Raw genomic sequence first — 27,117 nt, forward strand, 5'->3', positions numbered from 1 at the left:
AATGGAATAGTTTATTTGGCCCTTTAATCCTGAATTACGTGCCACAGATTAGCGCATGGTGGCAAATCAACATCAGAATCCCCAGGTGGAAAAAGTTCGAGCAATTAAATTAAATTGCATTAATGCATGTTGCTCTCACACACAGACCAAAACCACCACAAACACTCACACGCACCCACTCACCGACAGACAGAACACGTGTCGTATGAGCAATCCTTTTGTCTTTGCCTTCACTTTGTTATTGTTGTTGCGTTGGCTGTGTGCGTTATTATTGAAATTAAATTGTTCGTGTTAAATTTCACCGCCACAAATTGTTGGCCTGCATGTGTCTGCGTGCTTGGGCGTGAAAGTGTACGTGTTTGTGCATGTGTATGTGTGTGAGTTCCTGCTGCCACGTTGCACGTTAGTCAATGTCGTGTTGGCTCACACTTTCAAACACGGCAAACAAGCGAACCGTGCAAACATTATATTTTATGCGATAAATTCCACTTTTTTTATTAAAAAAGGTTTAAAATGTTAAGCAATATTTTTACAGAAGTTTCAAGTGACTAAATATATCTCAAAAAGGCGCCTAAGCATAGGCAATTATATGCTTTTGCCTTTTATTTTATTGCAGGATTGCCTTAAAATTATGTAAGAGTTTTGAGTTCACTTATAAATACAAATTAGTTATATATTCGATTTGGTACGAAGCGTAGAAATTACACAATTTGTTTTTGGGTTGATTACTTCTAAAAGCAATGTGGCACATTTCTTTTTTCGGTTGGAAATCATTTGAAAAAAATGTTTATGGCACCGTTTTACACGTATTAATATTTATATAGTTGTGTTGACAACAAAATCTCAAGATGCTTAAAATCACTTTTAAATGGAATAAGACTTCGAAATAAATACCGGTAGATACCGAAGAATAAATGATTTTTGTTGTTTTTAAAACATTAACAATTCTGTGGCATCCCTGTTGGTATCATCAGATCTATTTATAAGTTAAAACTAATTTATATAAAGTAATAAAAATATCTTCGTTTGCCTAATCAACGCATACATATATTAAGTAATCCATTACGATTCCGTCATGTGCTTATTTTTTGCAGTGTTTGTCTGATTTGCTCGGTCTCATCCCTTCACACAATTTAGCACAGCTATGTCAATTTGTGGTTTGTTGTCTGTTCGCCTAGCTGGCATGGGAAATTGTTTGCCGTACTACGCGGCGTATGAGCAACATTTGTGGGGCTCTTGAAGGGCCTGTTGTACACACAAATATGCATATGCTGCAGGCACTTACAGGTGCTCGACAATTACTTCACAGGTCCGCTTGTGCAACAGTTGCATTCTCCAGCTGTCTGAAATGCTGCGACCTGTCAAACACCTTTTCCCCATTTTCGGGGAAGATTTCTTTTGACCACCATTGTGAATCCTTAATGCCGAAATTCTGTCAGTTGACTTACTCGCCTTTGCTGAGGTTTTAGTTGGCAGACGGAATGCTTAAAATAAACCTGCTGAAATTGGGTCAAGCCAAAATAGTTTATTTTAATTTCAATAGAGCACACTAAGCTGAGCCAGCCTTTATCCTTAGAAAATCCCAGTTAAAATCCCATTCTTAAAGCCAGGCAAACCTTTTATAATTTATTGAATTTTAGTTTTCATTAATCTTCTTTTACTTTTATGTTTGTGTCAAAAACTTTCTCACTTATTTGACCCATTAATTATAACTATCTTTTGACTGCTGTGAAAAGTATTCCATTTTATGTGAGTGAAATCCAACTAAAACTTAATCAATTTAGGTTATGCAAAACTTTACCAACTTCTGAAAAACTTATCTTCGAATAAATTATTTCATAAGTAATTTAACCAAAGTCAATAGCTTAAACACCCATAAACTAATTTGTTATACTCTATATCAAAATGCAGCTGCTAAAGATATTGCACATCAAACCAAATAGTTTTCATTCGTTTTATTTCGAATGTATTTGACTTTATCAACTGTAAATGCTTGTGTTGACTTAATTTAATTGGAATTTCCACTACCGTACTGTTCAAATACCGAGCGCGCTTTAAAGCGACACTTAAATAGTGTTAGTTTGAGCATTTCAATGCTCTTCGTTGCGGTTTTCTGTGTGAGTAATGGTTTGCTTAAATTGTGGCTAAAATAGTTTTTGCCTTTTTTGTCCGGCTGCAAGGGTTGGCTTCAAGGGTTTCGTAGCTGTAGCTGCCTTCCTTGTTAATGCTAATTGCATTTTGTCTGCCAACCTGCTCGAAGCAAATGGAATTACGGAAAATAGTTGCCGAAGACAAGAGGCAGCCAGCAGCCAGCTGGCAAGGCCAACCCACAAAACCGATTTCAAGCCACAGAGTTGTTGGCTAATTCAATACGGCAAAATTTGCTGTTCATTTCTGACTAGTAATTTTTTTTTTTTTAATTTTACATATTACCGGTGGGAAAGATCAATAAAGGTCAAACGATTTATTAGCCTGCCGCACTTTGCATTGAATATGCAATGATTTGCTCATGATTTATGGCCAGTATATTCTGCATAAGGTATCCACCGAGCTCATCAATTAGCCACGACAAGTGCGTTGTAAAATGTGTATCTAAATGTCAATGCCGATTTATTGTTCAAAAATCGGTCAGCTGGGAGTTGTGCAAGGTTAGCATGTTTAATATCGCCCAAAGGCTTGAAAACAGTTGATATACGACCCCGCGACATACCAAATATCGATGATTAAGGAGTTCCAGCGCTCTTGTTCCTGCGTAAAAGAAATTTGCCCAATACGCGTAAGCCATATACTGATTTATATGTATTATTTATACCGCCAACCCAGCAGCGTGTTGCCGAGTACATACCTCATATACATTCGTATATACATTTCAGCAGCCTGGGCAAACATCTGCCGGATTCTCATATAGAACCAGGCCGAAAAACATAATATTGAGGCAGTGCTCGGTCAGGCGCAGAGACACACATACAATCGCACGAAAATCCGCATATAAATATTACTTTTTTTTTTATTGTTGGATTTTTTTGTTGGCTGCACAGGAAGCCTATGCACAGATTTGCGAAAGAAAGTTTCAAATGAGTTTCCAATGAAACGCCCTAATGCCAAATTAAGGCAAAATCCAGAATTGGGTTTATATGGCAGAAAATGAGACGTCAGACATGTCACATGCATACACATAACACACTCATCACGCACACACACTCAGTGAGAAGGAAAAACCCAGCAGGAAAATTCAACAGGAACGAAAAAAAAATATGGATAACGGAAAGAACAGAAAACAGCTTATAATGAACGAGAATAAAGCTTAAGCATCAACGCCAAGAGTTTCAGGTTTTTTGCCACATTGCCCATACGACATGTTGGCTTGCAATCACTTTCGATCCGAGAGATTGATGTTTCGCAGCAGATGCCGACAAGAAAAAACAGCAATGTTGGAAAAGGGTATATCCGAAAAATATGTTAAATTGTTTCTTACCCATAATGGAATTTTTCTTTTTAGTTAATCGACACTCTAGCATCTGCTGCCAAAAGTTTAAATGATGTGTCAATTTCAGATAGTGATATGATAAAACAAAGTTTGGATGAGATAATCAGCTTTGAAGAAGTGCCGGCCTCTTAACTCGCTAAAGTTGGTTCAATAAGCGAATTAAAATTGCGTAAAATGGTGCCCACAAAGGGAAAAATAAATTTTTCATTTCTCAGTTTCCTTTATTTATTCTTATCCCTCTAATTCCTTTTAAGCTGGATTTTTTTTTCTTACATAAATATATACATCGTGTTTGGTCAGCCAGGGGACAAAATTGGAGCCAAAATGGCAAGGCAAGCTCGGTCGAATGGGAATCGATGGGTAAATATATTTCATGGCCCCATTCTTTTCCTCTCTTCCGTTCTCTACCTTTGATTTTGTATTTTCCTCTCTTGTATAAACACCATAATCAAATTTCACTTCAAAGACTAACAGTTTCTGCTGTTTATGCTGCTTACAAAACTCTGTTTATATATGGCTCGTATATAAATGTACGCACACATGGCTTTGTTTATAGCTATAGTCTGTTGTCAGACAATTGATTGTGCATTCATATTAATTAAGATCCATATCAATTGGATAGTCATGATAAATGGCTAAATGTGTGGAAGGGTTAACGTGCCAGGCAAGAAATTTTTCAATTAGCAAATGAAACTGGCATCGATTCACGTCACTTTGCTACATCAAAATGAACTTAGCAGGCTCGCCCAGCTTATGATTTATCCTTATCTGCTGCCCACTTCGGGGTAAAGCACACACAGCCACGTCCACTCGTACTAACGAGGCTAGCTGGGCAGCGGCAACGACTTCAACTTGTTGACGTTGGCTCCCAGACTCACAGCAACATGGCAAGTGGTGGGCGTAAGGGACGAAAAAAATAAAATCAGCAGCCATAGGGAGCCAGCAAATTGTTGAATGTACATGTACATTCTCAGTATGCGTGGGCGAATACTTATTACAGTACAGCATCCTTCACTGTTACTCTTCGAAAAATTTTTTAAAGCTTTCTACACAAAAAATTTTTAATACTATAAACCATTGCAAAAATGTAAACAAAAAAGGAATGATGATCGGCAATATCGGACAAATTCATATTCAAATATTTACACATTTTTTGTCGAATTAACTTTGAACAACACCAAAAATAATTTTAACGTTTTTGTTTAAAAGGGGACTTGGGGTTTTTTACAAACCTTATTTTTTACAATACATTGACATTTGTGTTTGCCCAATGCCCACTGTTTTATAATGCTTAGACTCCACTAAAGTAAACCATGGCCAACTTAAGAAGTGAGCTTTCAGTTAAACAGCTTTTCAAAATAACTTAAATATATGAAGTTCGAGCTATAGAAGTTATCCTGTAATTTTTTTCTCGTTCGCTCTACATACAAGCACCAACACAGACGCGCCGACACATGGACGGGGAGACTCGAGTGTTGGACTAACTGTTTTGCGGCATGCCAGAGCCGAAAAGAGCGAGCGGGACACAGTGAGATCGGGGGAGGGAGGCTTTGTGGAAAGGGGGGCGGAAGAGGCGCGGAGAAGACTGGAATGGAGGAAACGAAACGAGAGGAGGCCAAGAACGAAAGAAAGAATACCGGAACGAAACTGGCCTGGTCCTGCTGAAACGTTAAAGAGCAAATAAATGTCTCGCAGCAAACAAACGAAAATGTTGAGGCATCAAAAGGGAAGAGGGTGGGGAAGGGAGAGAGAGCGCAGAAGGAGCCACAGAACTCCACACTTACACAAGGAAACATGCTTGCTTATTACCGTTACATTCGGGGACTACTCCAAGGAAAGAAAGTGAAAGAGAAAGAGACGTGCAGAAAGGCTCCTTTTTACTGCTCTTGCCGAATTTTATGTTGTTAATTTTCGTTTCATACGAAATTTGATTGTTTTTATTTAATTATAGCCTGCTTCGTTTTCTATTTATTGATGCTTCTAACCTTGTTGTTGTTTTATTTAACACTTGTTTTGCATTATTTTTTCGCTGTTTTTTTGTGGCTATTTAAATATAATTTTTTTTGCCTAACCCACGTTGTTATCTTTTTATTTATTTTTTAGCTCGGCAGGCTGTTGAATCTTTTATGAGCTCACCAACACAGGCACACACTCTCACCAACACGATTGTCTTTTTTCACGTTGGATATTTCTCTAAATTTCTTTTGTGGTTTCGCTCGGAAAACGCTCCGCTGACCGACCGACGTGCCCACAGATGGAAATGGAATGGAAACTCTGAATTACCCTTGGCATCAGCTCTGCTCTCTGCCTCGGCCCGCGTCACTGCCGCTGTCGCAATCGACGTCGCTGCCCGCGTTAACAGCAGCCGTGCAGAATGTAATGCCATCGCTATAGGTCAGTGCTAATAACAGAGACACCTGCGTTTTTGGTCAATCTGGCTAGCCTAAGTCTGTTATTTATACGCTGTTGCATATTTCAAGCATCTGTTTTCTATCACAACTTTGTTGCTGCCCTACGCATGTGTGTGGGTGGTGTGGGTGGTTGGGTTGGTTGTTCCCACACTGTTTACGAGCCATGCTGCTAAGTAGTCTAAGTAGTTTTTGCTGCGTACACAGAGAAAAAATATGTTTCACACACCATAGAACACAAAAAAAAAACCTACATGGCGGATAACTAATTTACCAGCTAAACTAATCGATAATTGTCGTATCTAGAGTTTTTAAACCTATTAAAAAAAAATTTGGGGGGGAATAAAAAGCAAAACAAAAATAAATAAAATAAATTAATTATGCATAGTTTTAGACAACCCTTCAAGAGGTTTTAGACCGCTACAAACTCCTCTAGACAATTTCTATTTATGACCTTTTTTAGGTTAAAATCTTGTTGATTTAATAAAACATGTCTAAGTAAATATTTTTATTAATTATGAAAATAAGAAATACCATTTTATATTTTTATTTTATATCAGCCATGGATTCTTAAGTTTTAGCTTTTTTCTTTGTTGAATTTTAATTTATTAATATTTATTTAGGACCTCTGGGGGCTTTTATTTTATTTTTCTTGGTGTGTTTAGTGTGTTTTATGGTCTTTCCGCTGCCCAAGCGCAAAAACTTTTACTTTATGCTAATCGTTTCGGTGTGTTATTATAGGCGGAGCCCTCTTCATCTGCACCCTTCTGGTCTCCTGATTTTTTTACGTTTATTTTATAGCAAAAAGTAGGGGGAAATTTGACAATAAATACAAATAGAAAGCAACACATGTTGCCGAAAAAATGTGGGTCCAAAAAATGGAAGCCTACCAAAGATGGCCGCCCCGCGCAGCCTCCAAAAAGCTGTTGTTGTTGTTGGTTGTGAAGTGTGCGTAAAAGCATATATACATATATACACATAAGTTGGCTAATGGTGGGCATAAAGTACCCTGTGAATACATATACATTTAAATAGTACCTAAACACTCCTGGAGAACACTCTTTGGAGAACACGCTCCATTCAATTTGGCATATTACTTGTTATTGGGGCCCCAAAATCGAGACGAGCCTAAGTCACATTTAATTCGACGCCCGACTAGCACGTTATTAATAAGCTCCGATTTTTCGCAATCTCACCGCAACAGCTGCGAATGCTTTGAGCCCCGAACTGCGACTAAAATCGAAAGTGAGTGGGCGGGGAAGCTAACATTTAATTTTAACGCCAACAGAATAGGAGACGTCAACAGCAATGCGGCAGCAAGTGGGCCAAGAGCCTTGAGAGCCCGGCTAACAGAGCGCTAACAGCGGCGGGACCAAAAGTTGGCCAATAGGTCAGTTACACTGCAGTGGCCAAAACAATTGCGCCAGGCAGCTCTTGGCCACTTTCGCTGTTAAATATTCACACGCCCATCAATAGACACTGAGGTAAATTAGAAGTATAAGTATTAAAACTATAAATTAAACAGCATATATCACCAGTTTCTTCAGTATTTACAAAAATAAAGACACTTACTTTGCACTACAACTGCTGACAATTACAATTTTTTTTATACCTGCTTCAGATACACAACTTATCAATTCATAAGTCATTCTTTAAGCTTTAAAAGAAACCACAATAATATAGCATTTAAAAAATTTGATATTTCAAGGGTTCACTCAAAAAGTATTTTAATTAATAAGACAATTTTCAAAAATAATGAACTTAAATTTAAAATAATAATAATAATAATTGTTTAAATTTTTTGTTGGACTTTCCAGAGAGTTAAGGGGTTATGAATAATTAAAAGCAAGCTCTAATTGCCAATAAATACTTAATTTTGTTGCCTTACTTATTTACTCGATAAAGAATGCGCTTATAGCTGAGGCTCCTCATTGAGAACGACGGGTTCTCCGTCCAGTTTGCGGATGGTCGGCAACCTCTTGATGCACTCCGCCCGCCAAGATGGTTCGTCCAATCCTTCGGATAGAGGATTCCCCACCACCACCAGATCTTCGAGGGACTCTATCTCGGCCAGGCGGTTGAACTCCGACCAGTCCTTGATCAAATTATTGCTGATGTAGAGCACCTTGAGGCACTTAAGTCCTGTCAAACCTTTGATTTTCTCGATGAGATTATAGCTGAGCCATAGCTCCTCCAGCGTTTCGGCAACAGCCTCCTGGAAGCACAGAAACATCTATAAACTCTGAAGTATTTTTCCTTAGTTAATTTCACCAGTCCCGATATCTGCTTGATGTAGTTCCTTGATAAGGACAACACTTTAAGGCACTTCATGCCCGATAAGCCGAAAATCTTCTCAATCATATTAGTGGACATACTGATTCTCCTAAAGGGTAATCCAAAATAATTCGCAACATTTTGCTGAAAAAATTAACAACTTTTAAACTCACTCGCACTGCACCAGCGTACCCAATGTGCTGTCCATTTTCTCGATGGGCGGCCACTGGAATTGCAGATCAATGTTCTTGGCAGTCAGGGAATTTTGCTGCTCCCGGTCCTCCCAGCGCTTCAGTGCCTCCTTAATTGTGGTTGCTTTGGACATGCTGCTGCATCGAAAAACTTTTACTCAATGGACAAGAAAATTGGTGAAAACTAAACAAACTTCCTCGTTGCCAAGGTGAAGTAAGTTAGGAACAAATATCAATAGAGGCAAAACTTTTTTTTTGCTCAACACCACAAAATACGGAACATCCATTTGAGGTAAATCACCCTTTTACACAAACTTTCATAAAAGTGAGGGTATTTTTTATATTTTTATAAGATTTTGGCCATTTTCATTCACATAAAAGAAAAAAATTTAAAGCATTTAACATGTAGAAGTTTGAAATAGTTTTTAATCATTTTATATATTTTTTATTTAAAGGGATCAATAAAAATAAGTTATTAATGCAAACTCAAATAGTTTTTTTCATCGATTGGGTAGATACATTGATTAGTATTATGGTAATAAATGCTATTTTCGTAAATATTGCCCAAAGGGGAAAAGCATGCTTAAATTTATAGCCAATGTTGCGCATTTTATTAAAAAAAACTCCTACGAGCAAATACCATAGTTGTAGTCAAAGGCTTTAAATGTTCCTGAACTTTTGACCCCAAAAAGTAGGCAACAAAATGTTTTGTAAAAATACAATATTGTATTTAAAAATTGTTATAGGTGATAAAGATACATCGCTTAGTTTATACAGAGGAGCGGGCAAACCCACCAGGTAGAATCACTTAACCAGCCAAGGCTGAGGGGCTTAACGGCGGTCCGTCTTGCCATTTCCACGCTTGCCGGAGAACAAATGCTTCGGCATCTTGGTGCCGATGAAGCGATCCGCCTCGCCCTTGAGACCCCTGCTTGTGACCTTCTTGGCAATATCCCGCTTGGCCATAATCTGCGCCTTCTTGCGGATGGCCAGGTTCTTGATGCCCAGAGAGTCGCGCGACGGCGCCCGCTTCAGTGGCTGGCCAGTCTTCCTGACCACCGCCGAGGACTCCTTGTCGAGCAGCGGCTGCATGGGCACCTTCTTGGATCCAACGGCCACCTGGCCACGACGCAGATCCACCACGGACTTGGTGAAGTTGGCGTTCTCGCTGCCGGACATGTCCACACCCAGACCCTCCATCGTCGACACCAGCTTCTGCACGGAACGGTCACGCACCTTGGGCTGCTTGTTGCGCGGAATGACCGGCTTGTTCTTCCGCGACGACAGACGCTTCTCGTCGCGCAGCTCGAAGCGCTTGCCCCGGATTTGCTTGGCCATCTCGCGGATCTCCTTGAGCGTCTCGTCCATGGACATATCGGGCACTGTGTAGATGCCGCTCTCCTCCCGCAGACCCTCCGCGCGCTCCAGCTCCTCCAACTTGTCGAAAATATCGGCGTCGATGTAGTCGGCAATGTTGTGTCCCTGCCAGAACTCTGGAATCACATCGTAGCGCTCGTCCTCGGGAATTTCACTGTAGTTCTTCTTGAGGTCCAGCGTGTAGTCATCGCCCATCTCCTCCTCGATCTCCTTCTCCAGCTTGCGTTTGCGCTCCGCCTTCTCGGCGTTCTGTTGTAGGCGTGCCGAAGCCTTTTCTGGGATGCAGGGAGCACGGAGTTTCTCATCGCGAGGCGCTGGCATGGCCACATGCAGGCGGTTCAAGATGTTGTCCACCTTCTTGGTGCGCATCTTCTGGTCCACACGGTAGGATAGCAAACGCTCGCAGGCTTCGGTTTTCACCTCCATGACTCCAGTTTCCTGCACGGTGGACATGAGCATCACGGGTATGTTCTTGTCCTCCTGCAGCTTGGTGATGATCTCCCTTCGCTCCGCTGGCAAATCATCGGGCGTAAGGATGTCGATTTTGTTGATGGCCAGGATTAGAGGTTTGTTGGTAAACAAAGGCTTGATACTTTCGAACAGCTTGACCTGCTCCTCCAAAGAGTGACCGCACTGCTCTGAAATGTCCATGAAGTACAACACACAGGCGCGCAGATGAGCCAAGGCAGTGATGGCCTGCATTTCGATCACATTGCGCTCTTCCAGGGGATGATCCAGGATGCCGGGTGTGTCGATTACCTGCCAGCGCAGGTATTTGTAGTCTGTGTGGCCCACATACAGGGATTTGGTGGTGAAGGCATAGGGCTGCACCTCCACATCGGCACGGGTGATCTTGTTGATGAACGAGGATTTGCCCACGTTGGGGAAGCCGCATATGATGATGGTACGCGAGTAGGGATCGATGGTGGGCAGACGAGAAAGATGCTGACGCACTTGCTCCAGATACGTGAGGTTCGAGGCTTGTCGCTTCATAATGGTGGCCATGCGACCCAGGGCAGCTTTCTTCAGCTGTTTGCAGCGGTACAGGGAATCACCATACTTCAGCAGGCGGACATAGTCCTTGGCCACACTAGAAGATTAAAAGAGTATCAATATTATTAAGTGAACATCGATTTATAAATCAATCTGTGGCACTTACTTATCCACCAAATGCCTGGCTGTGTTTAGCTGACCCAGCGCCAGTTTGTAATGATCCTTGTCGTACAGCACGTTCATCAAATCCGCATAGAAAGGATGCACATCATCCAACTTGGGGAAATCCTGTATAATCTGCGACAAGCGATCGTGGAAGTTCTGCTGCGTGTACTTCACTTTGCGGGTGTAAAACGCCCGAATTCTGGATATTTTGTAGCCCTTGTGGACCACTGTCGGGGTCTTACGCTGTGTCTTCGACAGCATAATATCGATGAAGTCCTGGAGGAAAAGGATGAAAGCCCAACATTATTTACATACTGCGCATTTGGTAAACACCTGCGGTGAGGTTATGTCGGGGCTCTAAGGGGTGCTCCGCTGGACGGGCGCTCCCGGGCACACTTACCTTGGCTGGCGGAACCACCATGATCTTCTTGAAGTTGTACAGACTCATCTTGGCAGGATTTATTTATTTTCCGCGCGTCGAAAGGAAAATAAATGGGGAATCGACAGCAAAAACACCACGCGGTGTCAGCTTCGTATTCCAAAAAGAACCGATTCCACTGCGGAACCAGTTCAGGTTCACATGTGCTTCGCAGCGCTGCCACCAGGTACTCTTTCTGTCGATTTGGCAACGTTACGCCCGTAACTGAAATGTTCCCACTAATCTACTTTAAAAATTTGTTAAAATAAAATAAAATTGGTTTAATAATAAAAGGTAATTGATAATTTTTTTTATTTTAATGGGAACTGCTCTAAAATATTATAAATTTAAAAAAAATATGTACTGGAATTCTAGTCTTTAAAAATTTCAAAATAAAGTATGAGGTAGACAGATCTTTTCGTTTTACGGCTACAAAAGCCTTGTTACAATAGAACAATAAATGTTAACAGCTTTTTATGCCCGTTTTTTTTAGCCAAGGTAACAGGCTTAGAGCATGTAATGACTTATGGGTTTTGCAAACTGTTTAATTTAAAAGTCATGATACAAGTATTTGAAAAATTAAATTTTTTGTTTTTATTATTTAAAATCATAAATAAAGTCAAAAGATTCCACTGCCAAGAAGCAAACTAGTGAGAACAGCTTATTGCACGCAGAAACCAAAACAAAACCAATTTGGGGACACAAGCAAAATGGATTCAGAAGCTCTGTCATCAGTCTTTCTCTCGAGAGAACAAATCATAAGGATATTAAGCGAAACGCCAGTGGGATTCATAAAGCCCACGAATCCAGCAACGCCAAGCCTGCCGCCCTTTAAGAAACTGGGAGTTTTGGTGGAAATTGATGAGATCGTGGGAGACCAGGAAAAGGCGGCGAAAATCAGTGATATCCGGGATAAGGAGCAATCCTACAGCTGCGCGGAATGTCGACGGATGCTGCCCACGGCGCATTTACTAGATTTGCATATCACCGAACAGCATGATTTATATTTCGCCGCCAGCGTGGATCGCGGCGATAAGCCCATGTTTTGCTGCTTCCTGGAGGAGTGCACCACCAAGTTCCAAACTCCACGACAGCGCAAGGATCATTGCATTATAGTGCACAAGTTTCCGGCCAACTATCGATTCGATCAGGGCAAGGACAAGCCGAAGGAAAAGCGGCATCCCAAAAACAAATCCATTTCAATGGAGGTGGATGAGGTGCCGTCGGAAGTAAAATGTTTCCCCTATATTAAGGCCTTCAGTTTTGGCCACCAAACACACAGGACTTTCTACACTCGCAAGGATCAAAAGTCGCAGGGCGAAACACTCGATGATGTCCAGTCCCTGAAGGATGCTATCAACGATATCCTCGATTAGATTTACACAACTATTTATTTGTTTGCGAATGAAGCAGCATTATCATTATCCTGGTACAACTACATTATTCTGTTAGTGGAAACATCGAAGATCATTTTGCCTTGGCGCTGGGCCTGAAAATAAAATTCAGTTTTTATTGTTGATACCGGGTTGTGTCTCGTCTTCTTCTTCTTCTTCTCCACGGATTACTTACTTTCCGGTATTGGCATTAATATAATGATAGGCAACAACCAGCAGGAATAGAAATACGCCCAGGACGTTGGAGAAAATGGCCAATTGCACGTCGGTGATCATTTTGTCAAAAGTTCTGTGAAAACAAAACCAATTGATTAGAAGCAAGTGGGCGAGTGACACGTCATGTGTGCAGGGCGGAATACTTTATTTCCTGCTTGTTCAGCTTAAAAATAAGTGGCAAGGAAAGTTGAAACTCCTCGACTATCACTTACATACTCAAATTATTTCATTTTTCTTCTTAATTTTAAGTATTTTACCTTTTCTAGCGAAAAAACGAGCCGGTTTTTATTGTGTACAAATATTTCAGCGTGACCGTATTTAGACCAGTAAAATATACCACAAGGCTCTAACTACATTTGCAAATACCCAAAAAAATACCAAACAATAATTCAGCTATTAAAAAAAAAACCATTTTTGACCGCCAACTTTGAATCAACAAACTTAATGGTTTCATATCTTCATAATAGTAAACAAATATATGTCTTTTACCGATTTGATTTATTTTATGACATAAATGGATATCGCATTATAGCTCTCCAGTTTCATTAATTTTTATTTTAAAACATAGTCCTTAGTTTATCCTTTGTTCTAATATAATTTTATTTGCATTGAAAATGTTCAGCTTAAGACAACTTGCTTACGTTTCGTTTGAAATTATAATTTAAGCATATTTAATGATCAACTTAAAAATTATTTAAATATCTTATTTAAAACTTATGTCTTAAATTACATAATACTTATTGCTTCCATTTATTTTTTGTGCAGCTTTGTTTTGAAGGTCACTTGTTTTGTGGAAATTGTTGCGTCAGTTAAAAATTGTTTAGTTTAGTACAATAAATACCGTCATACAGATTTCTTTCAATTGCCCTATCTTAAAAAATATAGAAGACACTTAAGTGCACTTGCAACTAACACACACACGCACACGCATGCACTCACACAGAGCTTATAAAATGCAAGTACAGAAATAAACTAAATAATAGTTACGCAAAGCTAGGCTTTACTGTCCCGATATTTAAATCCAAAATAATGCAGAGCTGAAGATTCCAGCTTCGGCTACAATTCGTGGAATTTGTAGTAATTATGGTGCACTGCTGCAGGGGGTTAATTTGCAGTAATCGTTATTCCCTGTGGTGGCGGTCCATTCATGTCTTGCACTGTACGCGCCAAATAAGGCTTCGTGTTGGGTTTTTGAAATAGGTCCGAGACATAGTTGGCCTGCAAGTAGAAAAGGAGTAAATTAATAAAATTATAAAAAATGTAGAAAATTAATAATTTTCCCAATCTTTATTCTCTACTTTTAAGACAATCCTCTAAGAGCCTTTATTTCGAAATGTGCAGGGGACTATTATAACGCAGGAAACTATAAACATTTTTATGCTGATAACAAATTTTACTAGTTTCCTGATGATAAAAAATGTTTGTTCCTTTGGGATTAGCCCATTAAGTTTGGGTTCTAATTTAATTATTAATATTTTAAATTTAAATGATTGCATATGCAAATTGTTTCATAACACATTTACATTATATAAATAGCTTTAAAAATGTAACCATACTAATGACTATTATGCTTGTTTTTTATAACAAAAAAATAAAAATTAATTTGATAGAGTTAACAAGAAACCAGTGTTTTGAATGGATCTTTTAAAATAATCTTACAAGTTTCTTTCCTAGCCTATAATTATTTGTTTTGTACCACATATTCGACCTCGATCCCAGTGCCACACTTGCAACATTATACAGCTGCTCCTAAAAGTATGCGTCGCTGTCTTCTTACCCCCTTCATATCTTTCTAATTGAATCGCCTTAGAAATACCCCCTGTCCCTGGTGAAGCGTGAAATTACAACTGGACAGCTGCATGGCCAGCTGGGTGGAAGAAGTCAACCCGACCTCGAAACAAGGTTTCGTGATGCGGATGATGGCATTGATTGGCAACCATAGCCACACGCAACGCGGCACAGGCACAGCCACACAGGCACCTTGGCTAGGTGTTGAGTTCTGCCAATTTGTAGAACGTATCCCGCAGTTCAATTAAGGCTAATGGCCACCACCAGGTTAATAATGAATAGTCGGGGTATGCAGAATTTGTGATGCTTTAATTGCTAATCTTCTTTACAATGTCATAAGCTGATTCTTGCTCTGTGCTCCTCTTTCACTTGGCCTTGCTTTTGGCGGGCCAAACTGTTTGAAAATTGAACCAACTCATGGGCAAACCGTAGCTCTAAAAAGATGATGGAAGTTGGTTGTAATGTAGGTGTCTTGCAAATTTATGTTACGGCGTGCTTAGATCAGGAATTAGGTGAGGTGAAAGGTGTGCAAATAATAACTAAATTAGAACATAAGGTTTCTAACTTGAAACTTAATTACTTTTTATCTCTCACATATACAAATAAAATATTATAACAATTAAAACAAATGAAACGAGTTTATATAAAACAAAAATATGACATGTGAATAAATATTTGGAAGAAACAAATTGTGAAGTAATGGGTGAAATCGAAATAAATTAGACTCTAATTCTTCATAAATTTATTTTGTTGCCCCATAATATATTTTATTTTTTATTTTCTTATCCTTTAATTGAAAACTTTTTCTTAAAGCATTAAAACTAGAAACCGAGTGATTAAAATGAGATCTTAACAGAGTTTATTACTCACCACAACTAAGGCGCAAATGGAGCCAATAAGCGATCCTGCCAGCACATCGGACCAGTGGTGTTTGTAGTCCGAGACGCGGCTTAGGGCCGTGTACCAGGCCACCATGATGAAAGCGAACTGGAGAAGGTGACGCAGCAGCTTGGAGCCCCGCCAGGTCATGCGTGCCTGCAGGTACAGCTGCAAAGGGAAATGGTAATGGAAACAAGGCGAAACAATGAGGCATTGGATCGTGTGACTATATAACAATGGACTTACCGCCAGATAGACCATGGCGAAGAAGGTGAAGCTGGAGTGTCCGCTGGGGAAGGAGAGGCGCATCTCTTTGAGCATGCGCGCCGACGAGCCGACTCCCTGGCACGTGAACTCCTGGATGTACCTCCCCGCGTTGATCGAATCGTCGCAGGTGGTGCCGTCGGGCATCTGCGGCTGGCACACCTGTGGGCGGCAGAAAAGGAAGGTATTGATGGCATGGGCACAACGATGACTTGGACTTAAGCTGCTTAACGCTTATTTGTGGAGCTTCCCGCACATGTGCCGCAAATTAGAGGAGTTGCAACAGCTGCAGTTGCATTGCCCAGCATTCTGCCCGGTTGCCGCACTTCACTTCACTTCACTTCACTAAACAATAGGGCGGCTCTGTGCTGCGGCTCCCCTTCTAAAGTGATTCCTGTTGCAAGCAATCCCTATGCCGATCCCTATTCCATCTCCCCAAATGATGCGCACAATAACAAGCTAACAAGCCACTTGCCGCCGCGAATATTTATGAAATTGTCTGACATCCAGTCAAAATATCATAAATAAACAAAACAACTGGTCTGGGAATTCGGGATATTGTTTGGGGATTGTTTGGAATCAGAAATACCCTGACAAGCTGTAAGTAAACAAACCTTAGCCCTTGATAAGAAATAAAAATGACTTAACCTTCCGTTTTAAAATTAATCAAGTTAATTCAAGGAAATAGCGTATTGTAAACCATTATGTAGGTAATACTAGTAGTAGGTTTAGTTTTTAATAGAGTAAATTCTGATAAGAAAGTTAAACCGAATTTAAGGGAATTCCAATCTTTTGATTAATTTTAGCAAATTTAATTTAGGTAGTGTATTCTATTCAAGGCCTTGCAACCAACCATTAGCCATTAGTCCCCTTTTAGCCCAATACTATTAATAACCATTCCCCACATCGTGTGAGTTTTTGACATTGTCTCGGAAACCGAAACCCCTGCACAAGTTCGTCTCCTACTTCGACATTGGATTTGTCTTCGTTGTCGTTGTCGTTGTCACTGTCGCCTGTCGCCTGTCGCCCGTCTTGCTGCACATGTTGCAGATTAAAATTAATTGGCAATGTCAGAACGGGGATACCGCTGTGAAATTGCCAACCACGAACACGCAGATATGTGTACTTACCGCGATGAAATGGGGACGCAGCCGGCCGATGGAATATTTCGCAATGTCCGTGGTCAACTGACTTAGGACGGCCCCGAATGCATAGATGCCCACCTTCTTGTAGCACTCGATCAGCCAGTCGGGCAGATCGTAGTTCATAAAGACATACCGCCGACTGGTGGAATTGCCATTATCCTGTTTGGCCTTGTTCTGTGAAATTAACACCTCCACGGCGAGTATCTGAGGGATGGAATTGGAAATGGAAATGGAAATGGGAGTGAGTTTGCAGCTCGTAAAACCCCTTTTTCTCTGGAAGTGATTAGGGGCCCGCATGCAAATATTTAGAGTATCCGAAATGGGCCGAATATCGTTTCTATGCCCATTAGGGCCAGACACATGTTGCTCTAGTTTTAATTGCCGACATGTGGACAGTGGTACAAGCATGTGGCATGTGGCATGCTATCTTGCATCATACATAGCTCAGCTCCATAGTGCCGACGACAACTGAACTTGAGGCTATTGCGCAATCTTTGCTCGAGTATCTGACAGCTGCTTGACACAATTTCGGGCTGTCCATCAAGCAACCAGCCACCACCCACCCACCCACACCATTCACTACTTACCACGCCAACTGGTATCACTCCTCCAATAAAGTATAGCATCCAATTCCGGACCGTGGAGTCGTGAAACGGATGCTTCAGCGACTCGTCATCGCAGAAGAAGCCCCTCTTGTAGGGTTCGCCGAGCAGGAAAAACAGCAGTATGGGAAAACCAGCTGAAAGCGAAAAAAAAAAAAATCGAAAAAAAAATAAATTATAAAAACTACTCATTTATCAATATCAATATATAGTTTCCCCATCCCCGCACATCTTAGTAGGTCATCGGGAACTAAGTGCTGCGGCATTATCTTCTGGGGGAGTGACAGAGACCCTATTGACTTATGATATGTCTAAGCCAGCGATAAGATTTTCAGTGACAGGCGAACGTGTGCGGGGTTTCAATTGGGGGGCTCATGAAATAATTCCGTCTAGGGAAATCTGTCAGCGACTTCTTTGCCTGTCTAATTAAAAATTCGCTGCCATTAATAACAACAACCCATAGAAATTGTAAATCGTGCAGGCTGATTGATTGACTGTCTCAACATTGCCCGGCTTCTTTATTTGTTTTAGTGTACAGAACATTTATCTAGACGCTAATTAAAATTGCATTAGCTCTGACTCCAACGCTCCAGTTTTGCCTAATTGCCCTTGGCTGCAATGAGCCATACTACCTGCATGCGGAAAAGAACTCTGGATGTCGATGAACTAGTCCAAGTCAGCGAGGCGTTGAAAATTGGTAAAGTTCTGAGTTCTGAAGTGCTCATTAGCCCAGGAATATGCTGTATATATGGAAGTGAAGTGCATGGCCAGCACTCCACGGCGACTTGTCCCTCTTGTGTAATTACTTTTTTTTTCTCTATTTTTTTTTTGCCACGGTGAATAGGGTGATCTCTGATCTCTCCACAAAGGTGGGTGACACAATGCCGCATCCTGCGATAACAAAACCTATTTGTTTCTTTCTTTAGCTGCTGCAGCTGCATCAGGTCTCAAAATCTAGATCAGCGCCATTGTCTGGAGATGTTTAACGATCGCCGAAGGCTTCTGATGATGCTGGGAAAGTTATAGAGATGGAATTCTGGCAGAGATTAGCGTCATATTACAAACAGCAAGTGGCCGTAGGAGTCCTCTCTTTGTTCCATATCCATAATCCCCAGCCAACCACCCGGTAGCACTAAAATGTTTTTATGACTTTGCGGCAGGGAAATCGAAAGTGTCTGTGCGCTATAGAAAGATTTACCCTGATCTACATAAGCAAGAGATTAACTAGTTCGAACTTACGTTGTTAAAGTGAAATGGGAAAATGGAAAATAGGGAAAATGAAAAGGAAACAAAATTGTGTTAAATGGCACAAAAAACGAAACGATTTTGTTGATGTTTTTGTGCGTGATTCTGTAATTTTATGAGGGTGACATAAGCCGTTTAAAAATTATTATACGGTGGCTGTGAGTTCAGCGGAAATGTTTAATTTAATGTTTTTTGAAGGGGGACTGCATTCAACCGAATTGTTACGCACCTATGCCGCACTTTCATAGCAAACAGAAACACTGTCCATTTGGTGTCAAGTTCGTTTTAATAATAAAGACGCCGCCTGCTCCAGAGCTGTCATCCGATTGAACCAACAACGAAGAGGGCAACATACAACATAAACAAATTGTTTGTTAAACAAAGAGGTAAACGCGCCCACTTCACCCCACCCTGCAACAATCAGATTTCTTCAAAAGATCACCACTTTGCCGCCGCTTTCTTTACCCAATTCACCCATTTCCCCAGCTCAAAGCCACCGGCCTACGCTGCATTTGTATCTTTGTATCTCTCGGATGCTGCAAGTGCCGCCCGCCTTCCTTTCAAGTTACCAAATGTTTGCCCTTAGCAAGTTATCTCTTGTTATCCAAGAATCTATTTGCCGAGTTGCAAGAGAAGAAAAGTCTCTACTCAAATCTGACCTCAAATACGGGGCAGCATCTAATTAAAAGCGTCTGACTTGCACTTGCCGCATTAATTAGACATGACGGAAGTCAAATTAAAGGCAATTAGTGCCAAGAGCTTAACTGAACTAAAAGACAACTCCGGCATTCTGCCAGATTAAGGATGGCTGACCATGGCAAACTTTGAACCCCATCAATTGATTTGATCGACGACAAAGGACAAAGCCAAACGCAATCAGACGCAGTCCGTTAAAAACTGAAAATTATTGATGTGGGTTTTGGCAATTTCACGGCTGCCAAGAAACCGAAAATTATTACCAGGAATCTTCCCAGGTCACCCGCATCTAGATTTCTCAAAAACAAAGGTGTCACACAGGTAAAGATTTCGATTTCCAATCCGATTCGAACAACCTTTCCCCGACAGGTCATGAGTCATGAGTTGCTGGCAATTAAATGTTCATTACTTTTGTCCCAGGAATTGTAACGCAAAAAACACATGGAAAATCAACATCCATCTTGGCAGGTCATGTATCTTCGTTTCCATCTATTGTGGCCACATACATACATACTTGTTTCTGTATCTGATTTTGGACTCTGTTTGTTGTTGGGTGGAAGGTAAACAACAACAATGAGCCAACAATCGCCTCATGCCCAAAATGCATTGCATAAATATTGTTCTTTCTACTTAGTTTTGGTCAAACTGAATAGTAGAATTTCTTCCCCCCAAAAGCAAACACGCTCACGCAATCACGCTCGATAAATTATTGAAGTGCAGGAGTGGTGGCGGTTGTGGTGGTGGTGGTGGAAGAAATATCTGGTAGACGACCCCCGATATGCATTTCTGTATATATTTTATGGGTTTAATGACTCCACCTCAAGGAGAAAGGTGAAAGAAGCAGAGAACGAGGAGAAGATGTCTGTGCCGCAGCTCGTTCGCATTCAATTAACGTCAAACGGAGTTTCAGTCTGAAGTTGTGGTTTCTTCGGAGGTCGAAGAATTTGTTTGGTTAAGTGCCACTGACACTCTCGTGTCACCCCCTTGCCCCAAAATCACTTTATCAGCGTTTGTCTAGCGTCAAAAGTAATTTACACCCAAAAATTAGTTGACGACAGCGGCGTAAACTAATCTCGACCCACAAAAAACAAGAATTTTAAATGGCCCACAGAATGAGCTCTTAGATACTTTTGTCAGATACAGTCCTAAGACATTTTGTAACAGATTTAACTAATTGGAATTTATTCGGAAAACTGATCGATATTTTGTCTGGGATATATAATATATTCAAAGAACTTTTAAATGGTTTCTCTTCAGCACGTTTTGATGACAAATCGATAGAAACTTTTTGATTATGGGAACATACAATGTGCGCACAAAATACTTTTAGATTAGGATACTTCAGTCCAAAGTTAATTATGGGCATTATCTTTCGATATGTGAAGTACTTTTTGTGAGCTTATCTATTTTTATTTTCTTAACTGATTTTCATGTTTTTATTTTATTTAATAAAGGGGATATTTCGGGAGTGATTCATTTAGGATATTGGTTTACTACCTGGATCTTAAAGGTGCTTTGCGTGAGTCAACCATAATGCGAAAGCTGGTTACCTGACCGAAATCATGTGTCATGCTTTTATGCTAAGAAAATTGTAAATATCCCTTTTAAATTCGCACCTGGAGAAAATGGCACCAATAAGCACAAACAATGTAGCCGTAAATTCAGTGCGAGGTCTTCGCTTGTTTGGCAAAACTGAACGATCAACTACTTATGGTAGCACCCATATCAGTTGATCAAATATGGCTACGCAAGATTGTTTTTCCAGTAGTGCCAATTGCAAAAATCCACAAAAATGCCACTGATACAATAAGGCGGTGCTTTATGAGTCAGCCAGGTAAGCTAATCAGCTTAGTAATGATCGTACATTCTCAGGTAAACCGGTTTCGATACAATGCAAGCTATTGACGGTGAATTTTTTTAATGGAACACATTCAGATAAAGATTCTTCATCCAGGAATGTCCTTACAAAAACTGGAAAAATAGCTTTACGAACAGTCATAAGTTCTTTAAATAGACAAAGGTAGTAGAGTGTTACGTTGAAGGTCGAATAATGTTGGTTATAATATTATTCTTTGTTATATTTTATGAGGTAAAGTCCTTTCAAGCTTTAAGGTCATTAAAACTTTCGTTTTTTTTTTAATAATTTTATTGGCGTTTATTGGCAAAGTTGTATTGTAAATACAATAAAATATATATATTTTTATGTGGATGTTTGCTAAGATAAGGCATACAAAGTTTAGGCCCAGTTATCTCGATTTCATGTTAAGCTTCAAGTCAGTTAAGTTCAAACTTTTATTCAGATTATTTCCCTTAAAACTATTAAAAGCCTTTTTTGGAAATATATGTTTATTTAATTATATTGAAATTGGATAATGCTATTTTTTACTGTGCATAAATGTATATTTACGGTGACAAATAGCAACCACAAAATATTTATTGCACAACCGGAAAATAGTTAAATAATGGCTTGAGTCAGCCAATTGATAGGGTTTTTTTCGCTTAGCTAAGCTAATAATCTATAATAAATGCTAATAATATAATCAAAACAAAAAAGATTCTTCTAAGAGAGCGTCTAAAGAGCGGGAAAAGAGAGCGAAAGCTTTGCAATTACATAAAAAGCAGGGGTGTGAGTGAGTGAGAAGGAAGCGTACAAAAGAAATAATAAACATTGCGACAGAAAATAAACACGCGGTGTAAGGTAAATAACTTGATGCTATTGAAATTTCGCATTGAGTTTGGAGGTGAACAGGTGTATTATTCGAGGGGGAGCGAGTACTGGAACTTTTACTTACCGCAGAGCAGTATTAAAACGTCCAAGCCAACGCGGCAAAGAATTCGTTTGTTGGTATCCATGGTGGCTGTCTGTTGTTGTTGTTGTGTGCTATCTCCCTCTTGCAAACGCACTTCCACCGAATCACCGTAGTTATTGTTGTTATTACTGTGGGTGTTGTTAACAACGTTTACCGTCGTTTGTCGGTTGGTTTGGGCCACGTTATCGGTTGATTGGGTCTCCGGCCGACGCAGCGGTGTTGTCTCGCTGGATGAGGTTTCGTTTCTCATTTTGAATTTCACGTCTCGCGTTTTTTAGGTGCCGATGCAAAAGCTCCCAAGCTCAATCTCAAGCTTTCGCTCTCTCCCTCACTCTCCCTTTCTCTTTTGGGTGCTTGGCAGTGAACTTGAGCTTAAGAGCGAGTTGTTCTTGTACTATGTAGGTGCAAATCTGGTTTAACGTAAACGTATGCCCCTACGTCATAGTATCTCTTTATTGTACTTCTTCTTCTTCTGCGGATGGGTGGAGAGACATCAAAGATAAAATTAAATAAAAGAAATTTTCAAATAAAGCTCGGGGTGAGTAATAATTTGAGGATTCCCTGACGATAAAGACAGACAGAGGTAGTGACGTTTATTTCTTCAACCGAGCTTCCCTTCGCTTCCCCCTCCCCCTTTTCCTGACTCATTGAGCTGCGTAAATGGCTGATTGAAGAATCTCGTGATTTATTAGCTCTCAAGTGGCACTGAATAGACGGCTCTCAAACGGGTTAAGTGACGTCGTTTCAAATGAACAATAAACTTTCCATTTTCTACCCTTGGATGGCATTTAAATAAATACCGACTCTGAATTTCTTTAACCTTTACAACAACATTTCGCTGGGGCTAAACAAAAGATTTTGACTAAAAACCAAAAAAATTTTTGACTGCTTATAAAAACAAAAAAATTAAAAAATACTTATTTTTAAGAGGAAACCAGATAGTAATGCTGAACAAAGTGAACTCCTTTTATCTTTTTTGAATTTCGTATTATACATTATACTTCCAAATATGGATACATTTGCGTAAACACATTTATAAAACAAAATTACAAAACAAAAGTATTGACGGAATCTGAATGATTTTTTTTTACTTTTTATTCATTTTGACTTTATCTTGACTTCGAGAAATTTAAGAAATGTTATGTTTTATAACCGATGTTTGATATGCATACATAGCTTAGAAGACTAGGTGAATAGTAAAAAAAACAGTTCTATTAAAAATATATAAATCAATAAAAAAATGTACTTAACTTACAAATTTTAAAATTTTTTTTGATATTAGAATACATTAATCATTTTATGCTTCTTTTCCTTAATAAAATGTATTTATTTCATAGTAAAACATAAAGGAAATGTTAGCTATAGTAGTTCCACTGTTGATATAACCCTGCATAAATTCCTTTCATTCCCGTTTTTGCCATCTAGAGCCTGTTGAATTTCTATAATTTTGTGCAATCAACTTGACCATCAACTGGGCGTTATAATGACCAAGCATAGGCCTTCTTGAAAACTGCTTGGGGTTCAACAAGGCCTTAATTTGACAAAACCACAACTCGAGAAGTGGCAAACGTCAGTCAGTACTTCAGCCGTTAAGCTTAAGGAGCAAAGAACTTATGGAACAGAAAATGAGGAGGAATTGCAGTAGTGAGCTTCGATTATGGCCAGGCCAAGGCAACCGGGCCAATGCATTCGATCGGGACACGACTATTTATAGATAGCAAGCGATCCTCGACTCCTCCGTTGCAATTTAATGCCTGCCTGGGTCTAGACTCTAGACTCAAGACTCTCGAGATTCTGATTCTCCTGATGAATGTTATTTACCTCTTTCCTTTCCCCCAATCCCCATTTTTAACGAATGACAACACAGCAGGCAGCGTCTTAATTAAAATATAAAAAAGAGAACAGAATAATACGGCGATATTATCGAATGCAGATTGAAGAGCGTGCTTCCACGCACTTGAGATTGTTTGGTCTGAGATTACATTTTTAATTGTCAGCTCCCGGAAATAAAAAGCGTATTAATCAAGCTAAATTTAGCCTGCAAGAGTGCAGGGGCGTCGAACATCTTGACCCATTAATAAACGTTTAATCTTGCTTATATATCTGCAAATCTTTACATTATCTTATCGCAGGCGTTTATGCGTGAATGCGATAAAAAAAATAACTGAGTAACTTCTTTTGGTTAGGAAATAACTTAGTCATAATTAAAATGTCGACATTTATTGGCAAACAAGTCCATCGTAGATTTGATCTTGTAGCTTACAAATTATTTTACATGCTTTGTAAATATCCATTCGCTTCAAAATTATTAATGAAAAATAGATTTCCGCTTGCTGATATAATTATATTTTAAATCTTATTTTATTACCGGTATTAATAATATTATTTTTAAACATCCACTTTACTTTCAGTATTTACAGTACTTTCAGTTTATTTCGTAATCCTGAACTCATCGTTTATTTTAACACCACAAACCCATTAATTCAAAAATGTTTTTGTGTCACAGGACGTGTCAGTTTAACCCTGCATTACAAGTAATTATAAGATCATGATATTCCGAAGCAGCTGAAGGCCCCTCCCCCCCACGCAAATCCTCCTGCTCATCACTTTAATTTCAGAGTCGAACGATTAACTTTTGTGGGGCAACGACCACAAGCTGAGCAGCAGCCCTCCCCGCCCCTTCAATCGAATGTCATTTTCGGAATATCTCAACGCGAATTAAGGTCATACGAGATGGAAAAATAATTTAAAATTCAAAATATATGCATATCGGTAAATGAAATGGTTCACAATTTACATAAACAACAGGCGCCAGGGCGCATCATTAAAAATCCAACAAGTGCACGCAAAGAATTTCGGATTGAATATGGAAAGTAGCAGTTCTCCACAGGCATGAAAAACATTATTTTGCCAAGGAGCGCCAATTTTGTTACACGAGACGGGGGTTCGATTTCAAGGGGACCACCTTGCAGACAACTTGTCGTCGAGAAGGAAGGAAAATCGACACCTGAAACGCTGCCCGTAGTCTCAAGTTCAACCAACCCATCGGTGGATGTAAAATGCTTGTTTATTGGCTTTGTTAACGACTGCATTTTCATTCCGGCTGACATCGGCAGAAGTTTGCCAACAGTTTACACGCGCTTGACAACGAAATCCAATACGAATTGGCTTAAAAAGGTTGGCCAGTACAAATAAAAATAAATTATTGAAGTAAGTAAATGAAGTACAGACTGTAAAAGCTAAGGCCACTTTGTAATTGTTGAAAATAAATCATAAACTTTTGAAAAAGCTTTACATCTAAAAATGTTTTGTTTGCATTATGTATTTTAAAACGTATTCCCGCATTTTTCAAACACCAGTTTAGAGGAATTAGAAAATTATTCGTTTTTGAAAAGTAAAACAATTCGCAGAATAAATATTTACAAATAACGCCAAGAAGTGTGCAAAATGATATGCCAAAAGCATTCAAAATTCTATGAATAATAGTTGGAATCTGATTGATGGACTTTATTTGTGGCAGGAGCAATGCAAAGTATTTAATGTATCCGACCTGCCTGCAACGGAAAGATCTTGTAAGTGCTAGTAACTTGGCCAGATGCCAGAATTCTGGAATGGAATATGAATGGCGGAAAACTCTCACCGATAATGGCAATATCGGACGTGAGGCATTACAGTGGGATCAAGCAATTAAGCTCAATAACCATGAAAAGCCAAATGCTGCTTTTCCGTCGAATGGTTCATAACAATGTGAAGCCTTTTGCGTTTCAATAATTGATAAGCTATCGGTGAAAGGATTCCGCGTACTCCATGGCCTGATTTTGCGGATAAATGTAATAAATTGATTTTAGCAACAACAACAACCTTGACCGTGGAAGAACACAATTCATTTGTGGGAGGGAAAATCGATTTTAAACCAAACAAAATATACCCACGCAATTTCGCTTTCCACCTGCATAATTTACGAATTTTCCCACATACACTACTTAAGCAAACTTTTCGCGTTTGTTTATGTGACCATCAATTCTTGAGGCTCCACAGACACTTTTTGTTTGCCGGCCAAGCAAATCGATAAAATGCCAAAGATACATCCACATCCATTGGCTCACTTGCTTAGTACAAATAAACACAGTTGTTTTGTTTAACTAAATTACCTTTACCGCGTAGCGAGCGTTGCGAAAGTTTTTTAGGCAAGCCTTGGTTGCTGCGTCATCGTTATAGCTTTGTTTTCATTGCGCAAAGATGCTACTTTCCGATTCGATATCGTATCAGCGGGTAAGGGTTATATATACGCCCGATTCCCGCACTCGCACTTTGTGTTTGACTAACTGGACGAGCGACACTGAGAACTCGAACCTACCGCGTCCGTTGAAAAAAGTCAACTGAGGAGGCAGATAAGATTGCTTGTGTGTCAGGCGGCAAAAAAGAGCGAAAATACATGGAGAGAGTGAGAACAAAGTTCTCTCTGTTATCTATGAACAAATGGGGAACATGGAATCGAATCTGCAAGGACCGCCTAAGGGTATAATTTGAAAATAAGCTTAGTCTGCTTGGAAAAGTGTTAGAAAACTAAGGATGCTCTGAATATTATTCGTTTGATGTTGACGTAAGGGAAAAACAAATATTTTAATTTCAGAACATCGATGGTTACTTTCCAAATCTTCTATTTAAAAACATATTTTCACATTGGAGGGATTTTTAGTTAAATAGTTAGTTAAATATATAAATGTCCTGTCATAGAATCAAATTCCACAGCCCTGAAACACTC

General features: G+C 39.6%; 6 protein-coding genes across 13 annotated transcripts in view; 1 reads left to right on the forward strand and 5 right to left on the reverse strand.

Annotated features, from left to right (window-relative positions):
- LOC128254619 (ecdysone-induced protein 74EF) overlaps nucleotides 1–7,112 on the reverse strand; it is a 75,296-nt gene extending 68,184 nt beyond the window's left edge. For 2 of the 5 annotated variants that reach the window (XM_052983791.1, XM_052983796.1), the window contains exon 1: nucleotides 5,473–5,735. The gene's annotated coding sequence lies outside the window, so the exon portion shown is untranslated. Of the gene's footprint in view, nucleotides 1–5,296; nucleotides 5,421–5,472; nucleotides 5,736–6,933 lie in introns of those variants that run through there. The other 3 variants (XM_052983795.1, XM_052983794.1, XM_052983792.1) reach the window with 3 other exon arrangements.
- Nucleotides 7,113–7,726: 614 nt separating this feature from the next.
- LOC128254796 (dynein axonemal light chain 1) lies at nucleotides 7,727–8,710 on the reverse strand. Its single transcript, XM_052984098.1, has 3 exons — nucleotides 8,343–8,710; nucleotides 8,167–8,278; nucleotides 7,727–8,110 (listed from the first exon to the last, which is right to left on the reverse strand). Exons 1-3 carry the CDS (start codon nucleotides 8,492–8,494, stop codon nucleotides 7,808–7,810), a joined length of 567 nt encoding a protein of 188 aa, XP_052840058.1. The 5' UTR covers nucleotides 8,495–8,710; the 3' UTR covers nucleotides 7,727–7,807.
- A 356-nt stretch (nucleotides 8,711–9,066) lies between these two features.
- LOC128254827 (nucleolar GTP-binding protein 1) lies at nucleotides 9,067–11,455 on the reverse strand. Its single transcript, XM_052984137.1, has 3 exons — nucleotides 11,296–11,455; nucleotides 10,897–11,171; nucleotides 9,067–10,827 (listed from the first exon to the last, which is right to left on the reverse strand). The coding sequence occupies exons 1-3, from the start codon at nucleotides 11,341–11,343 to the stop codon at nucleotides 9,192–9,194; spliced, it is 1,959 nt and encodes a 652-aa protein (XP_052840097.1). The 5' UTR covers nucleotides 11,344–11,455; the 3' UTR covers nucleotides 9,067–9,191.
- A 527-nt stretch (nucleotides 11,456–11,982) lies between these two features.
- LOC128254653 (protein lethal(2)k10201) lies at nucleotides 11,983–12,832 on the forward strand. The gene has a single exon (XM_052983853.1). The coding sequence runs from the start codon at nucleotides 12,024–12,026 to the stop codon at nucleotides 12,687–12,689; it is 666 nt and encodes a 221-aa protein (XP_052839813.1). The 5' UTR covers nucleotides 11,983–12,023; the 3' UTR covers nucleotides 12,690–12,832.
- LOC128254654 (dolichyl-diphosphooligosaccharide--protein glycosyltransferase subunit 4) lies at nucleotides 12,686–13,270 on the reverse strand. The gene is made up of 3 exons (XM_052983854.1): nucleotides 13,181–13,270; nucleotides 12,883–12,996; nucleotides 12,686–12,802 (listed from the first exon to the last, which is right to left on the reverse strand). The coding sequence occupies exons 2-3, from the start codon at nucleotides 12,981–12,983 to the stop codon at nucleotides 12,781–12,783; spliced, it is 123 nt and encodes a 40-aa protein (XP_052839814.1). The 5' UTR covers nucleotides 12,984–12,996; nucleotides 13,181–13,270; the 3' UTR covers nucleotides 12,686–12,780.
- A 228-nt stretch (nucleotides 13,271–13,498) lies between these two features.
- On the reverse strand, nucleotides 13,499–26,732 carry LOC128254648 (putative phosphatidate phosphatase). 4 transcript variants are annotated; one of them, XM_052983843.1, is made up of 7 exons: nucleotides 26,510–26,731; nucleotides 22,335–22,824; nucleotides 17,587–17,738; nucleotides 16,985–17,203; nucleotides 15,837–16,016; nucleotides 15,582–15,758; nucleotides 13,499–14,141 (listed from the first exon to the last, which is right to left on the reverse strand). In XM_052983843.1, exons 2-7 carry the CDS (start codon nucleotides 22,600–22,602, stop codon nucleotides 14,028–14,030), a joined length of 1,110 nt encoding a protein of 369 aa, XP_052839803.1. In that variant the 5' UTR covers nucleotides 22,603–22,824; nucleotides 26,510–26,731; the 3' UTR covers nucleotides 13,499–14,027. The 4 variants fall into 4 exon arrangements, with proteins under 4 accessions (XP_052839803.1, XP_052839802.1, XP_052839806.1 ...); XM_052983842.1 differs by having other exon boundaries at nucleotides 26,504–26,731; XM_052983845.1 differs by lacking the exon at nucleotides 13,499–14,141 and adding an exon at nucleotides 15,002–15,145 and having other exon boundaries at nucleotides 26,504–26,732.
- Nucleotides 26,733–27,117: the final 385 nt, after the last annotated feature.

This window comes from Drosophila gunungcola (assembly GCF_025200985.1).
Source record: "Drosophila gunungcola strain Sukarami chromosome 2R unlocalized genomic scaffold, Dgunungcola_SK_2 000006F, whole genome shotgun sequence".
Taxonomy (NCBI): domain Eukaryota; kingdom Metazoa; phylum Arthropoda; class Insecta; order Diptera; family Drosophilidae; genus Drosophila; species Drosophila gunungcola.

Bases quoted from the DNA above. Each gene is read 5' to 3' on its own strand.
- LOC128254796 (XM_052984098.1), bottom strand. From the start codon at position 8,494: ATGTCCAAAGCAACCACAATTAAGGAGGCACTGAAGCGCTGGGAGGAC. The intron at 8,279-8,342 runs GTGAGTTTAAAA...ATTACCCTTTAG, and splicing joins GGTACGCTGGTGCAGTGCGA to GAGAATCAGTATGTCCACTA. The intron at 8,111-8,166 runs GTGAAATTAACT...CTGTGCTTCCAG, and splicing joins TCAAGCAGATATCGGGACTG to GAGGCTGTTGCCGAAACGCT.
- LOC128254827 (XM_052984137.1), bottom strand. From the start codon at position 11,343: ATGAGTCTGTACAACTTCAAGAAGATCATGGTGGTTCCGCCAGCCAAG. The intron at 11,172-11,295 runs GTAAGTGTGCCC...CTTTTCCTCCAG, and splicing joins TGGTGGTTCCGCCAGCCAAG to GACTTCATCGATATTATGCT. The intron at 10,828-10,896 runs GTAAGTGCCACA...TTAATCTTCTAG, and splicing joins GCCAGGCATTTGGTGGATAA to TGTGGCCAAGGACTATGTCC.
- LOC128254653 (XM_052983853.1), top strand. From the start codon at position 12,024: ATGGATTCAGAAGCTCTGTCATCAGTCTTTCTCTCGAGAGAACAAATC.
- LOC128254654 (XM_052983854.1), bottom strand. From the start codon at position 12,983: ATGATCACCGACGTGCAATTGGCCATTTTCTCCAACGTCCTGGGCGTA. The intron at 12,803-12,882 runs GTAAGTAATCCG...TTTTATTTTCAG, and splicing joins ATTAATGCCAATACCGGAAA to GCCCAGCGCCAAGGCAAAAT.
- LOC128254648 (XM_052983843.1), bottom strand. From the start codon at position 22,602: ATGAGAAACGAAACCTCATCCAGCGAGACAACACCGCTGCGTCGGCCG. The intron at 17,204-17,586 runs GTAAGTAGTGAA...TCCATCCCTCAG, and splicing joins GAGTGATACCAGTTGGCGTG to ATACTCGCCGTGGAGGTGTT. The intron at 15,759-15,836 runs GTAAGTCCATTG...TTCCCTTTGCAG, and splicing joins TCGCCATGGTCTATCTGGCG to CTGTACCTGCAGGCACGCAT.